The sequence below is a fragment of the Terrapene carolina genome, unplaced genomic scaffold (assembly GCF_002925995.2).
Source record: "Terrapene carolina triunguis isolate 2854851 unplaced genomic scaffold, T_m_triunguis-2.0 Scaffold84, whole genome shotgun sequence".
Taxonomy (NCBI): domain Eukaryota; kingdom Metazoa; phylum Chordata; order Testudines; family Emydidae; genus Terrapene; species Terrapene triunguis.
The window spans coordinates 32,851,682-32,868,337 of NW_020664435.1; the positions used below are offsets into that span (position 1 = coordinate 32,851,682).

General features: G+C 43.5%; 1 protein-coding gene across 2 annotated transcripts in view; it reads right to left on the bottom strand.

Annotated features, from left to right (window-relative positions):
- Nucleotides 1-16,656, bottom strand: part of CDK14 (cyclin dependent kinase 14) — a 483,078-nt gene that overhangs the window by 302,173 nt on the left and 164,249 nt on the right. For both annotated transcript variants that reach the window (XM_024202069.2, XM_024202070.2), the window contains one exon: nt 3,074-3,153. In XM_024202069.2, coding sequence (XP_024057837.1) covers nt 3,074-3,153 — 80 coding nt within the window. The remainder of the gene's footprint in view (nt 1-3,073; nt 3,154-16,656) is intronic.

Genomic DNA, 16,656 nt, shown 5'->3' on the forward strand with positions numbered 1-16,656 from the left:
GCATCACACAACATCTCCAACAGGAGGAACACAATGCAGGAATTTTATTTTCCCCCCACAGCTGCATGATGAGTCATGAGAGATGTTAAACAATTAATTTACTCCAGTTTTAATTTATAAATTGCTGGATTTTTGCCTGAATTTGATACACTGATGGAAAATTAGAAAATAGGGCATGAGTCAGCAAGAATAAAAACTGTCTGGCTTCCACATTATGAAAAGCTCTGGAAAGAAGTCTGTGTGTATAACTTGCATGCCTGCGTGCAGTCCTCTGGCTCATGAAACACATTTTTGGCTTGATTAGATCAACACTACTATGCAAATAAAAACTGAAGTTAGAATTTGACCTCATTTATAAATTGCAGCTTTCTAGCTCCTAGTCCAAATTGTAGGGCTGCACCTTTAATCAGCAGATGGAGACAAAGAAAAACTCTTGAAGCAGGTTTAAGTAGCTCAGCGCCTCCCAGCCTCATCACTTTTTAGTCTAAAGTATATCAGGCCTCTCCAAGAGTTCAATATAAAGTATTTATTCTACCTTCCATTTTTATTTCTATACATAGAACTATATATGCCTAGTACAGTTCTGCCTCAATACTGAAAAGACTATCTTCAGTTACATTTTTCAGTGTATTTTTCTGTCCTTTTCTGGTTCTCAACTAAAGTTTGCGTTCACCAAAAAATAAAAAAATACACTTTTCCCTTTCCTCTCCCCTACCCCAAACCACACACAGCTTCCATGTCACACAAAAGCTATAGAAATTGATTTCCATGTGGCATCCACAACCCTACATGAGGTTCCACAGCCTAGAAGACATGAATATTTTTAAGAAAAATCTGTTGGGCCTTGATCCAAAGCCTGCTGAAGTCAAAGGAAAGATTCCTATTAACTTAGATGGGCTTTGGATCAGGTCCCAGTAAAGAAGAACATACATAATTTGAAGCATGTAGGAAGTCCCATTGAAATCAGGCAAGTGCTCACGCTTCAAGTCTTATACATGACTAAGTGCTTTGTTGGATAGGGGCCTTGGAGTATTAGTATTTCAAGCCAGGCTGTTTGTGGGCTTCTCTATGCTAGAAAGTTTTCCTGCTTTAAACTATATGAATATTAGCTGGGCTGACCGGAGCTGCCAAGGTCCCTTTTCAACCGGGGGTTCCGGTCAAAAACCAGACACCTGGCAACCCTAGATCCAGGGCCCCCTGCAGGGCCACGAGCAGGTTTCAGAGGGTCCGCCAAAATAAACCAGAGAGCAGGGCTGGCATTAGACTCGCTGGAGCTCAGAACAAAAACCCAAAGCCCAAGCCCCACTGCCTGGGGCTGAAAGCTGAAGCCTGAGCAACTTAACTTCGCAGAGCCCCCAACTGCCTTGCTTGTACCCTCTAACACTGGCCATGGCTTTTAATCTACTGGATAGGCAGAAAAACAGTTGTTGTGGCACAGGCAGGCTGTGGAATTTTTATAGCATGTTGGGGGGGGCCTCAGAAAGAAACAGGCTGAGAACTCCTGCCCTAGGTAACAAGTGAAGAGGAGTATGATGATCATGTCTATTCACTCTTTAAAAAGTTGGAGAGAAAAAAAAAGATTTTAAATATCTGCAGCTCAAAACAGACAGACACAGGATGATATTAACATTGGAAACGGGAGTTATCTTACATGCTCCTAAATATCAACATGGTCTCAAGAGCAAACTGTTTAAAAGTCAATAATACCTATTCACATGATATTTGTTTGAAAATGTTACATATGTCAGATGAATCAATGAATATTATTCTGGCAGCACTACAAATACAGACCACGCAAGTTTCCTCACATTAGACTATCAATTGGCACCTCGCCCATCGTGGAAGGACTGGTTAGTACAGTCTTAATGCTTATGCAACAATGTATGGTCTGTTCTGCCATGAATCTTTCTCCCCACCGTAGGAACTGCACTGGGACTGTCAAGATATTTCATACAGACCACTGACTAGCTGTATCAGAGCTTGCTACCAACCTGAGGCTTTGTCTACACTGGCACTTCGTCAGCAAAACTTTTGTCGTTCAGGGGTGTTAAAAAGCACACACACACCCTGGATGACAAAAGTTTTACAGATGAAAAGCGCCAGTGTGAACTGCTCGTGGGGGTGGTGGAAGGGTTTTGTCAGCAGGAGAGCTTTCTCCTGCTGACAAACAGCAGCTACACTGCGTGCCTTTTAGTGGCACGGCTGTAGCAGCACAGCCGTGTCGCTAAAAGCCTCGTAGTATAGCCATACCCTGAGATGAATTTGAATCAGTGACCGGAAGGTAAAACGTTTCTTATTTCACCACCAGTCCCTATCTTTGGCACTTACCAACAGAGTAGGCCCATTTAAACAAGGAATGTGCAGCAACTTCTGCAAAGGCGCTTGCGGCAGCCAAGCGCAGATACAGAAGCTGTCACCAGGGAGCAGCCGGGGGGCTGATAAGAAAGGATAGAGGGAGTGGAGCAGAAAGCATGACAGAACTTTGACACTCAGCTAGAAAAGAGTCATTCCTAGACTGTCTGGCTTAGAGGTGGCAGAGAGGGAGGGGGACAAAAACCATAAACAGTCAGTTCTTTAAAAAGGTAATCAGCCACCCTGTTTTTAAGGAGCTTGCTATATTTGTCCCTGAACCTACTATGGCTCTCGCAGTCAAAAAATGCAGAGATTGTTCTATATGACTATCTTTCAGGGAACATGGCCTCGCATAAGCAAAAAGTTTAATCCACACTCATTTTAGGTGCTGCTTCACAACAAGCAAAACTTCCCCAACATATTATACCAGTGACAAACACCCCCCCCCCACACACACACACACTCTACTTAGTATGTCACTTGTACCCAATAGCAGTTCTCAGACAAGCCAAACCACAGAGGCACAGATTTGTTTTATTTAACATGAACTCCCACGTTGTAGGGAGGTTTTGATTTTTAAAGTACCAAAGCCGCCTCCTACAGGGAACATAACCATATAATTTAAAATCTCAAGCTATTTAGTATAGCATGGTATTGAAGAGAGTGAGCGCAATGCAATTAAAAAATAACCAATGAATAATCATTAAACATGAGTGCATACCTTCTCTGATAGCTGTAAATGGAGTTCCTTCCTCCTCTTGTAATCTAATCACCTTCAGTGCCACCAACTTCCCATTTACCCTGGTGGGGGAGAGGGAGGGGGAGGGGAGAATGGAGGAGGAAGGAGGAGAGGAAGGAAAAAAAGAGAAACATACACAACATTAATTAAAAATGAATATTCCAATAATAGGGCTTATTTCCCATCATGTATTATTTAGTTTCTCCCTGTCAATGTCAGTGATTCACTCATGACACAATAAGAAACACTTCATAGCCTCCATAATGTCAGCTTTAAATATTCACATTCATGTAATCCAAGAAGTGATCTCAGCTTTCTGTGAGTCAGCCTCTGTTTCCTTTCTATCATAGCATTAAACTGGAGGCTTTGTTTAAAGAAAGCATAGCATTGTAAAAATATGGTTTATTTCTTTGATAATTTTATCCAAACAGAACTTCAATCAATCATTCCACATATGGTATACCCATCTTTATATTTATTTTTCTCTTCTCCCTGAATTATGCCCCACAATAATTACCTTCCAAGAGTCATGGAAATTTGAGGTGGAAAATATCTGTTAGGTCATTCTGTCCATTTCCCACTAAAGCAGGATTGTTCCCTAAAGTACATTCTTGAGTGCACTGCCCAGACTAGTTTTTTTTATTATGACGACATCCATTTATAAGGTTTAAAATAATGTGCTCCCATGGATCAACCCTCACAACAGATATCTGTTCTCTTTTCAGCTCTATTCAACTGAAGTAGTTTCCAGTATTTAGCATTTAAATACAATTTCTCCCTAATCTGCCCAGTCTGCTCAGATAGTTTATCCAGGTGAAGGACTCAGATGACCAACACCACCTCCAACCTCCTCCTCCTCAAAAGTGTACTCCTGCATTAGGACTTTAAGAGACTCCCTGAATATGAAAAGGATAGTTGGGGGTAGCATTCCTAAAATAGTATGATGCAGTTGGCAAACAAGGGAATATTTTTACAATTTCTTTTTAAAAATATAAAAAGAATTAGGAGTTTACAGCTGAAGAGCCCAGGAGACTGACAGAGCTTTCATACTCCACTAGTTGAGGAGGCAACTTATTGCACTGAGCCTTAAAATATGTTGTTCTGAATCTTGCAGCAAGATGACACAGACATCTAATCTAGTGATCAATTCAGCTGCTCCCTCAGGCTTTATTTTTTAATATTTAATTACAGGGTTGCTACTGTATTTTTATTCTCCTATTTATTAGTAGTATTTAACAATTACACTGTAATAGTGCCTAAAGGTGTCAACTAGGTTGGGCCTTACTGTGCTAGGTACTGTACAAACATACAAAACTCAAGACACCTTAAAAAGGCCTAATTTTTCAAAGGGTGGGGTGCTCAGGCCCCTTTAAGGTATCCCAAGTATTCCAGTCACTAGTCACCGTTGGAAACTTAGTCCCACTAAGTTCATCTGAGAATAAATTAGGGGGTTCCACTTATTAATGTTTGACATTTATTTGTATTTAGATTGTTGTAACAAAATGCACCAGGTGTCTAACGAGTTTAAAATCTGAATACACAAAGGAAAGGTGCAGGAAAAATGTTCAGGAGGGATTTTACAAACCCAGGCCAGGAAAGGTGTTCCATGTCTAGATGGCAATGTGGAGGTCAGCGGGAGAAGCAGACAAATAAGATATTGAGGCTGGCGTCACCGGTAGAGTGGAGAAGATGGGGCAGTGGGGGAAATGTAACAAGAGATAACGACTGGTAAATAGAGAGAGGAAGTGTTAGGAAGGGGTCGTGTTATATAGGTTATGCTCTTCTTTTTAGTCTGAGATTATTGGTCTTTCTTCTACCTAGTCAATTAATTTTACCATAGACTGGCAAGGGAAGTAGAAAAACTATAACATCAATATCGATGAATCTTAGTGTTCTTAATTTGCAACGGATGAGGCAGTTGAAGGGAGAAATGTAGTTATCATTAGCATTTTGTAGGATATTTGTCATTTGCTTTAGCAGAGCTCTGGGCAACTATTAATGCTATTGAAATGATTCAACTCATCTTGAATGCTTGGTTGCTCAGGGACTGCAATATCCTGTTTTTGTCCTGAAGATACCAGTCTCTTACCTTTCAAAAAAACAATTTTCATCTGATCTTGTTCCAGTTAATTATTCGATTGCTAAGAGCTCTTTTACTTTAGTTCATTCTCTTCCTTAAGTGCGTATTTTGGGGCAATAGAAGGTGAATTATCATCAGTTAACAGTGATAACTGGATGTATTTTCCTCTTCCAGCTGTTCCCACTGAGGCAATCTCAACCTTGTCATGCCTTGTCAGAAGTGCAGATGCGGCTATCACAGAATCCTTACAATCAACACTGAAGAAAACTGTCATGCTGAAAATTAGCTCCCCAACCTATTAAAATCTGCCCAAGAATTTATTTGGAAGATATCAGATCATACTTTACAATAACACCAGGATGAATGGCTTAATCTTTGTCTTCTATGACTGTGTCTTCTATCCCTTATGTTATTATATTCAATATTGGATTAATTATTATTATTATTAAAGAGAAGTAGGAAATACTGCTAGGTAGAGAACCTTTAGGCAACCTGACAATATGACAGGATTGTTGTATCTTCTGACATCTAGGATTGTTTATAAGGCAACTCTATGCTCACTTTTCTCCCCAATCAAGATAAGGGTATTTCACTTATCTCAGCATCTCCCATCCACATTGCTAATTGCTTCATGGGTTCCTATTAAAGACAATATTGATTATAAAATCATTGCATGGTCTTATTCCTTTCTAAACTAATAGGCTTGCTCTCTCCCCCAGCTCCAAAAATTCCTTGAGATAAGCTGCAGAGCTTCTTATCATCTCTAAACATTATTTGAATTAATTCTCATCTAGGGTCTTTGTTCACTCTGGCCCTCCGGTTATCATTAGGAGCTGATGGACAGAATATTTAGACTCAGGAGAATTTTAAAAAGTCTAAATTCAATTACCATTTTTGTTTACTGTTTTAAAATTACAATAAAATTCCAAAATTAGTAAACTGTTTCCAGCGTGCTTTGCATGAAAGGTGTTAAAGAACTATGGGTTTATGTAAATGTATATGGCACATAATAAATTGTGTATATTTTAAAAACATAAGTGAGCTTCAGACCATTTGAACCAGATGTTTTAAAAAAATCCTAATAAAATGTATACATTACACACTTTCCAAAACGACTGTAATGCCAACAAAACCCAAATGAATTACATGGAGAAAATAGGAGGGTTTATGGGAAAATGTAAGAGATTAGAAACAATGCAATGCTCTAATCATGCATCATTAACAAAATCTAATACTAATGAATATAAAGCAATTGAGGGCTAATTGGTTTTTCGGGCATAATATGGATAATGCATGTTTAGGGAACAAAAGGTAAGAATGGAATACTATTTATTGTCACAAGTTCTTCAGTTATATTTAAATGTAATAAATGTTTTAAATATAATACCCTTAATGGCTTCAATATGTAAAATCCACCACTAGGATTCCAATCTGTTTATTTTGTGAGGAATTTTATTGCTGGCTAGAGTTGAAACTTAGTTCAAAGCTCTAGCAAGCACAGACTAATATATATGTACTGTACTCTAATTCCGGATATTACTCTCATATCTCAGAAAAATTAATTTGTATTAAAAATTTGACTCGCAATAGATACATAGTTATTCATTTACATAAAGATATAAACTTTTCTAAAACCAAATAAATCCCTCATATTCAACAAAACATATTCTGTAGTTATAGCAGCTTCACAAACAGATGTCCAAAGGCCAGAGCTAATAGTCCTAATAAAGCCATGCTCTGCTAGCATTCTGCTTTGAAAGGAAACCCACTATAAAAGTAAATCTGTAATCATTTTAGTCACTTCATATTACTCCACAGAAGAAAATTTGATCTCACATTCAATAAAATATTTCTTTTAATCATAAACCTTTGAGAAAGTTCAGTGTAAACATGGATTATATATATTTCTTTTCCAGAAAAGAATTACTCATAACTTTACCAGTTCTGCTAACAATGTATTTTTTCCGTAAGTATTCAATAGCACAATGTGAACCTGCCAATATATATCTTTTCAGCTTCTCTCATATTTTTACCTGCAACTCTCTAAAAAAAAAGTATCTAGTTGCTTTATTTAAAAAAGCAGAAATCAATGAAGTAATAAATTAGGGACTATTTTCTACAGTGGCTGTTTATTATGATACGCTTGATAAAAGATCTAAGGCTTCCAAGAGACATGGTAGATTTAGAATATTCATTTTTGAACAGCTAAAATATTACAATTGGGACTCTGGGAACAAATCCATCAATTCTTCAAAGAATTCACAATTTAGGTTCATAGGCAAGAAGGCACAATTTTATAGCCCTTGTTTTTGAGTAAGAAGCACGTATGAACACAGTGAAAGAATATTTACCTCCAGATCCACACCCTCCTGTCAAGACAAACTACATTAAGCATAACTAATCATATTTTATATAAACATATATACATACACACCTCTATACATGTGCACAGATACTGTGTATGTCTGTGTGTGCATGGACTCAACCGCTCTCTTTTTAACACTTGACTATTGAAAGAATATGAATTATTACTAGCAGTTTCTAAAATTAAGAAAACAGCTCTGTTTGCAGTTTGCTCTGTGCCATACCAGTGAAATGTACATTATATGGATAAGTCACAATGGTAACTAGGTACTAAGTATTATGTTTAAAGTAAAGATGTCCAATAGACGTTAACAGATTATTTGAAATAGATGTACTATTTGTACAAGAAAAGATTAAATAAAAATCCTCTTCAAAAGAGGTACAAAAGTCACTCGTCATAGGGACACCTATTGTTCTAGAAATGGCAAATATTCTATTAATATATTTTTTAAATGGAGCATGCACAGAGATAAAGAAAAGACAGTTATCTTTTCCATAACTGGTGTTCTTCAAGATGTGTTGCTCATGTCTATTCCACAATAGGTGTGCATGCTCGCCACGTGCACCAGTGCCGGAAGTTTTTCCCCTAGCAGTACCCATAGGGGAGCACCCTAGTGACTCCTGGAGTGGCGCCTCCATGGCGCAGTATAAGGGGCACTGCGTGCTCTCCCTACCCTCAGCTCCTTCTTGCCAGACAACTCCAACAGAGGGGAAGGAGGGAGGGATGTGGAATGGACATGAGCAACACATCTCGAAGAACGCTAGTTACGGAACAGGTAACTGTCTTTTCTTCTTCGAGTGATTGCTCATGTGTATTCCACAATAGGTGATTTCAAGCTATATCTGTTGGAGGTGGGAAGAAGTTCACAAACTCTTGGGATGGAGAACGGCACTTCCGAACCCGGCGTCCTTCCTGGTCTGAGACACAAAGGCATAATGCGAGGTGAACATGTGAACTGAAGACCATGTGTCAGCCCTACAAATGTCCTGAATGGGAACATGGGCCAAAAAGGCAACCGACGAGGCCTGTGCCTGAGTCGAGTGCGCCCTAACAATTGGCAGCGGAGGGATTCCCGCCAGGTCATAACAGGTACAGATGCACGAGGTGATCCAGTTGGAGAGTCACTGAGTGGAGATCGGCCGAGCTTTCATGTGCTCGGCCGAGGCAATGAAAAGTTGTGAAGACTTTCTGAACGGCTTAGTCTGCTCCAGGTAGAAAGCCAGAGCCCGTTTCACATCCAGCGTGTGGAGGCGGCGCTCCTCACTGAATGCATGGAGCTTGGGGCAGAGGACTGGCAGAAAAATGTCCTGACCCACGTGATAGGCGGAGACCACCTTCGGAAGGAACGAAGGGTGTGGGCCGAGCTGGACCTTATCTTTATGAAACACCATGTACGGGGGCTCAGAGGTCAGGGTCCTGAGTTCTGAGACCCGCCTAGCCTACATGATCGCAACCAGGAAGGCCACCCTCCACGAGAGGTATGACCAGGAGCACATGGCTAGCGGCTCAAACAGGGGCCCCTGAGACAGGCCAACACCAGGTTTAGGTCCCACTGCAAGACAGGGGACCTAACATACGGGAAGAGGTGATCCAACCTCTTAAGGAATCGGCCAGTCACAGCATGGGAGAATACCATGTGGCCCTGCACTGGCGGATGGAAGGCAGATATGGGCACCAGGTGCACCTTGACTGATGAGGGCACCAGGTCCTGGGCTCTAAGGTGGAGGAGGTAGTCCAGAATAAGCTGGATCAGGGCGGCCAGTGGGGAAACGCCCCACTCATCCATCCATCTGGAAAACCGAGACCACTTTGCCAAGTAGGCTCAGCGCGTGGAGGGCCGCCTGCTTTCAAGGAGGACGCGCTGAACCCCTTCCGAGCACGTCCTTTCCTCCCTATCTAACCATTGAGCAGTCACACTGTGAGGTGGAGGAGGTTGCCCTGGTCCTGGGAGAGCAGGTCTGGGAGGGACGGTGACAGCAATGGCAGGGCGACCGCCAGGCCCAGGAGGGTCCAGTACCAATGCTGACTGGGCCATGCCGGGGCAATTAGAAGAACCTGGGTCTTATCTGTCTTTATCTTTTCCAGGACCTTGCCGATCAGCGGGAATGGGGGAAAGGCATAGAGAAACTGGCTTGACCAAGGCAGGAGGAAGGCATTGGAGATAGCGCCCCGTCCCAGCCCTCCCCCCTGGAGTAGAACCAGGGACAACAACGGTTCTGCCAAGTCGCGAATAGGTCCACCTGGGGAGTTCCCCACACTTAGAAAAGTCTGTGCACCACCTCTGGGTGGAGAGACCACTCGTGCTGAGAGAAGTCCCTGCTCAAGCGATCCGCCTGCACGTTCCGGGCACCCGGCAGATGTCGTGGGCTATACAAAAGTCCCACAGCCTGCGGGCTTCGCGGCAGAGAGCAGAGGATCGGGCCCTGCCTTGCCTGTTGATGTAGAACATCGAGGCCGTGTTGTCCGTGAGGACCCTGACCACCCAGCCCTCCAGGTGCGAGTGGAAGGCCATGCACGCCAGCCGTACTGCTCTGAGCGCCTTGACATTTATGTGGAGGGTCAGATCCTGAGCCAACCACAGACCTTGGGTCTGAATGTTCCCAACATGGGTCCCCCCATCCCAGGTTCGAGTCGTCGGACACCCTGCCCCTGAACGGGACCCCTTGGAGCATGTTTCTCAGGTAGGACCACCACCGTAGGGAGGTGGTCACTGGCTCGGGCACCATGAGGACTTTGTCCATCCTGTTCCTGGCCTGGGAGAACTCCGAGGCCAATCAGAGCTGGAGGGGCCTCATCTTGATTCTGGCATGACGGACCACATATGTGCATGCCGACATGTGACCCAAGAGCTGGAGGCACACACTGGCTGTTGTCACCAGAAACCTTGTGACCATGTCGATGAGCCCCTTCAGGGTCTCAAACATGTCCGGTGGGAGGGAGGCTCTGGCCGACGAGGTGTCCAGGACCACCCCGATAAACTCTATGCGTTGTACCGGGACTAACATGGACTTGGTGTTGTTTACCAACAGGCCCAAAGTGCGTTTCATGAATACCCTGGGGGCAGCGGACAGGGCAAACGGGAGGACCATAAATTGGTAGTGTCCCTGCTCCACCGTGAAACGGAGGAAGTGTCTACGCCCCTTGAATATATGAATGTGGAAGTACGCATCCTGCAGATCGAGGGCGACATACCAGTCCCCGGGATCCAGGGAGGGGATGATGGAGGCCAGGGAGACCACGTGGAACTTGAGCTTCACCATGTACTGGTTCAGGCCTCACAGGTCCAAGATGGGCCTGAGCCCCCCTTTGGCCTGGAGCAGAGCAGTTCTGAAGCACCTTTACTGGCGGCAAAAAGGAACTGAGGGTAGGGGGAACGCGCAGTACCCCTTATACCGTGCCATGGAGGCGCCACTCCAGGGGTCACTCCCCTATGGGAAGGGGAAAAACTTCCAGCACCAGTGCACATGGCAAGCACGCACACCTATTGTGGAAGACACATGAGCAATCACTCGAAGAACAAATTTGTTCCTGAAAGTAAAGACCATGGGTTAGGTACGCTCTTCCCATTATCTTCCTTGCCATGCTTTTATCTCACTTGGGAGCCTGCAGAAACCACTAAGTCTGAAGGGTCACAGAGCATATCTGGTAGTGTGGTTGCAGAAGGGCAACATCTTTTATAATTTTGTACCTTGATGTCTCATTTGACCTCCTATTGGAAGGTATTGTGTCATTCTCAAATGGAAAACGCATTGGTGCACAATGACATCTAGTTTAGGGATTCCGTAAGGCGTGTCTACACTTACGGCGGCGTGTAGAATACTGACATTACACACCCAGCTAGCAGCACAGATATAAACAGCAGTGTAGATGGTGAGACACGGCTTAGACGAGTAGAGTGGAATGCCCTGTACGGCGCTCTCTAAGCTCAAGCAGTGCCTCTCACGTTTACATCGCTAATTTTAGTAGTGTAGTGTCCCACTGCTTCCCTGCTGTAGGAGGCTTTTCCCTCTGCCTCCACCTTGCCGCAGCCTTTCGCTGCTGCACAACGCAGTGACAAGAGTGGATGCAGCCGGCCTTTCACCGTGTATTGCCAGTACTCTAGAACCTGCTGCCAATGTAGACAAGGCTTTAGTGTTTATTCTATCCCCCAAACATGCACATATTTCCTATTACCATTAAATTTTCATTATTATTTTTATTACTACGACACAAGACACCTGGTTTCTGTCCTAGCTCTACCACTGACTCACACGATGACTTTGGGCAAGTCATAATCATTCTGTGCAGCGGTTTCCTCGCCTGTACAATGGGGATAATAATGCTTATCCACTTTTGTCAAGTGCTGTGCGAGTTACAGATGAAAAGTGCTCATTATTATCAATATATAGAAATACAGTAGACATGGTATGTCAATTGCCATTGTATGTAGGTGCTTATACACACACATACACACACACACACACACACACACACACGCACTATCTAGCCACGTATACATAAACACACACTCTTACTATTTGTTTCAGCAATGCATTTGGATTTTGAGAAATTGATTATAGAAATGAAGACTATGATGCACACAATCACTGCGATTCTTTCATCCTTCACTTAGAATCCTCAATTCTGGACAATTCTTAAAGCTTTTAAACTAGAGAAAAAAGAATGTGTAACTTCTTTCAATGCTTAGCACTTCTTTAAGTGTCAAACTCTCCATGGCTTGGCATTTTACATTAAAATCTTTTTAAAAAATTTGCTCTAGTTCAACTAGAAGTCATTGTGATTTGATAAAGTATTTATTTATATTGGTACACAGGCTTTAAAAGGGCATCTATCCATATGTTCTAGGAACCCTTGATATAACTTAAAAATATGTTACAGATAATACCCTATGGGTAGCAGTACAATTTAATATAACCCCCACCACCAACACCAGTACGCACTATGCAGGAAGTCAGACTAGATTACTGTAACGGTAACATCTGACCTTAAAATCTATATTAATTTCACAGCTACCTGGTTGGGTAAATAGAAAGGTCCCTGCTTCATTTACAGCAGAACACTAGTTTTGTGTAAGCTACAGGAAAAAATGGCTCGGAATATATTTAAATCACAGAGGGAAAGATTCAAAACTAATTAGTTTTGTGAAACCAAAACAGTGAGAGTTTTGCAAAAGCATGAACCACAGAAGATCTTCTTAACCCTGTTGGAAAGAGTAATCAAGGTGTAAGCAGGGTCTGAAGAAGCTCTCCCCTGACATCTAGAGATGAACTGGAGAGAAAAGACTTCAGGACCAGACCGTATTTCCATAAACACACCTCCTCTGCCTAGGTATTCAGCCGACAGGTTGTGTTGCTAAAGTGATAAATTTTGGCTATTGTTGGGTAACAAATCACTTTGGTATTGACTGCAGGGGCAATGAAATGTTGTTAGCTTTATTGTATGAGTAAAAGAGGAGCAGAACCATGCTCAGCATGCCCTGATTGAGGGGTTCGCCCTCAACTGAACTGTACTCGCTAAGCAGGGGTTAGGGATGCCAAATCCTGGTGAAAAGAGAGAAAGGCTGGGAACAGGTGTTGATACCTGTGGTATGGGCTCTGCCTAAGAGTCCTAGACAACATTTGACCTATGACAAAAACAATTGAGTCTTTGTTTTGCTAAGTGATCACTAGAGCTGAAATCACTGATAATCAGGTATCGCTGCTATAAAGGAGACTGCCCAGCCTGCACTAGCAGTGAGGCTCCCCACAGAAAGCTGGGTTAAGTGGTGGAACCTCAGAATGTGGCATTGCACAGAGTGGCACGTGGCAGTAAAGAAGCAACAGCAGCACCACCACCAGAGTGAACAATGGTGGCAGCAGCAGCGACAGTCTCATCAGGTGGTGACAGAGTGAACGACGACAACTGTGTCAGCTGCAGAAGCGGCAGCAGCAGCTGAGTCATTGCTGGATACTTCTCCCTTCTCTCCCCATGCCCCCAGAGAGTGGGAGGTGAACCCAAATGAATGCACCTGTGAACTCTGGGTCTTTGCTGACCCAGGAAAGCCAACTGTCAGTAGGGTGCAGTGGAGGGAGAGGAGAGTGATGTGATTTTTAAAGAGACATTCATTTTTTGGACTTTCCCATCACAAGATGGGAAACTGAGGCAAAGGACACTGCCTAACACACTATGGGGTCGGGTCAGCTTATGAACGCTTGTTTTTTAATTAGTTGTGGTGTTTTCCCAAACTAAGGCTTGGTTCCCTTTCCCTTTTAATAAAAGTTCTCAGACTCAGTACTCGAGAGTGGGGAGTATTGTCTCTTAGAGACACGCAGGGATGGTGTTAAATTTTCCCAGATTACTGGGTGGGCACTCAAGTTGGTTCTGTGTTGTAATGTTCAGAGGAACCCCTAGATGTTGAACCTGGCCTTTGCTGCTGCCAACTTCACCTGGCAGAAGGGATACAAAGGTACCTGATCAACATGGTGAACATTCCAAATACGAAAACGAAGCTAAAAGGAACAAGCCATGAAAAGTGGGTTGAAGATGTGTAAATTAAGTTGCTGCAAGTAAAGTAGACACTGGGGAGCATGTCACTGTGATGCAGAATACTGTGTTGGTAAAGTGAAAATTATACCTTGCGTAGCTGCGGATCAAAGCTGAGGGTGTGGTTAGCTGGGAAGAGTGACAGGAAAGACACGGCATGCCCAGCAGGCTGCCAAAGCCCACAGGAATTGCAATAACACACACATAAAAGAGCCAGCGAAAACCTACAAGAGCAACAGCTAAGAAAGCAGCCTGGGAGGGAAAAGGATGATGTGAATTCAGCAGATGCACAAGGAAAAATATGAGCTCAAAAATAGGAAGAGCAAGTAACCCCAACAATCACCACAAAATTGAAAAGCAGACTGAATAGCCGTGTGCATAGGGAAGATGATGTATTGTTTGAGTGCCACAGTCCCCAGAACATATGAAAAAATAACCATAGCCAGCTAGTTGTTCACAAAGGGTACTGGGATATAGTGAGACACAAACAAATACAGACAATGGTTAAGCCATGTTGACTGTATAAGCTAGGGGTGGCCAAACCATGGCTCGCAAGCCACATGCGGCTCTTTTACAGTTCAAGTACAGCTTGATGAGCCCCCCATGCTGCCCCATTCTCCATCTACCAGACTGGGGGGGGAGCTCAGGGTTTCTGCCCTGCAGCAAAGTAGTGGGGCTAGGGGCTTCTGCCAGAGACGACTGGTGCCTGCTGAGAGTGGGGAGGGGCACAATTCAAAGGTTCAGCCCTCCCCAAAGTTTGAGTCACACCCTCCTCTTACCCTCAGCAGCCCCTTCCTGCAGTTCCCAGCCATTTACTGCTACTTCTCCCCACAGCCACAGCTCCCAGCTTGCTGGCTCCAGCAGCTGCGATGCAGGGAGCGGGCCCGGTGGCAACAGGTGTCAAAAGTCTGGCAAAAATCAGGGGGCAGATGTGACCCCACTTGCCTTCCCTACACGTTGCCTCTGGTTTCTGCCCAGTGGTGAGGGGGAGTCTCGGGGTTTCAGCCTCTTGGGGCGTGCCTGCCTGGGCGCTGCTCTCGAACTTCTGAAGATTAATGTATGCAGCTCGGAGGGTCAGTATAAACGTCCCTCATTGTCATAAGACCTTAAAACCACTTGGAAATTGCAGCTGCTGCAGAATAAGATGGCTGGCCTATTTGAGTGGTATTTCACACAGATGTATGCTTCGAATTCGCCACTTGCTCCCAGCTGATTGCCAGGTGAAGATTAGAAGGTATTGGCTTTGACCTATTAAGACCTAAAATGGCCTGGCTACCCAAGAGACTGCTTCTCTCGTTACAGTAGATGTGAAGCCGATGTGATCGGCTTTGGAACTCAAGCTATCAGCTATCAAATAAGGAACAACATTCTCTGCAAGGGTCCTTGACTCTAGAACTTACTCCCCTTATCCTGAGCTCAGATCTATTAATCTTAATGGCATTCTGCAAGGCCTATTTATTCGCCAAGGTTTTCCCTCACACAGTTAAGGATGTTGTGCACCTCAACTGGATTTAGGATAGATTTTCCCCATGTTGGTTTAGGAGGAGGAATTTTATGGTGAGCGTGTTGGGGAGGATTTTGTGGATTGATCTGATAGAGTTCTAGGTTTTTATAATATTTTATGTGTACATGGAGGTATAGACAGATGTGCTTTTAGTAAAGTGAATTAAATAGTAGCAACAAGCAAGGGCAAGTATAAAGGATAGAGATACCGAAGCCACAGCCGTACCAGTGGGATTCTTCACAAAGGACATCCAGAGATGTGTGGCAGGACAGCGAACTGCAGATGCAGATCATGTTGCTCTGAGACTTGGTTTTGAATCCCCCACCTAGTACATGAAGGGTGACGACTGCACAGCAGAGGAGGAAAACCCACAGCAGTCACGAGTATGCCAACAGAGAGAGCAAAGTAAGGCTACTCCCCAAGTCCTCTCTAAGCATTTTCTGCAGAATGGGCAGCATACCTAACCTTCTACCTTTCAAGGGGCTTGACTGGGACACTTTTATATCCACTGCTCCTGGGTCATTTATAGCTCTGAGGTGTTGCACCAGAGTGCCTGTCACTGGTCTAGTAAGATCCCATTTACCCATCCCAACAAATTGTGTATCTACCTCACAGTGGAGAAGAGTCAATAGTAGCAAGAACAGAGCCACATTTTCAAAGTAAGATGGCCTCTTCTAAAATTTCCATGTACACCTCTACCTCGATATAACACAAATTCGGATGTAACGCGGTAAAGCAGTGCTCCGGGGGGGGCGGGGGCTGCGCACTCCAGTGGATCAAAGCAAGTTCAATATAAAGCGGTTTCACCTATAACGTGGTAAGATTTTTTGGCTCCCGAGGACAGCGTTATATCGAGGTAGAGGTGTATGTAGATTACAAAGGAAGATATCAGAGAAAGCATTTGTTGTGCTAACCTGTATTTTCAGTCCAATACAATCAAACAGTAATATTTTCAAAAAGTACCTAGGCTTCTTCAGTGGCTTAAGTCCCACTGACAGTCAATGGGCCTTAAGCACTTGTGAAAATTGAAAATTTTATCCATAGTCCTTATGTTGCATCTAATACTAACTGAACTAAGCAGAAGTTAAGGAAAT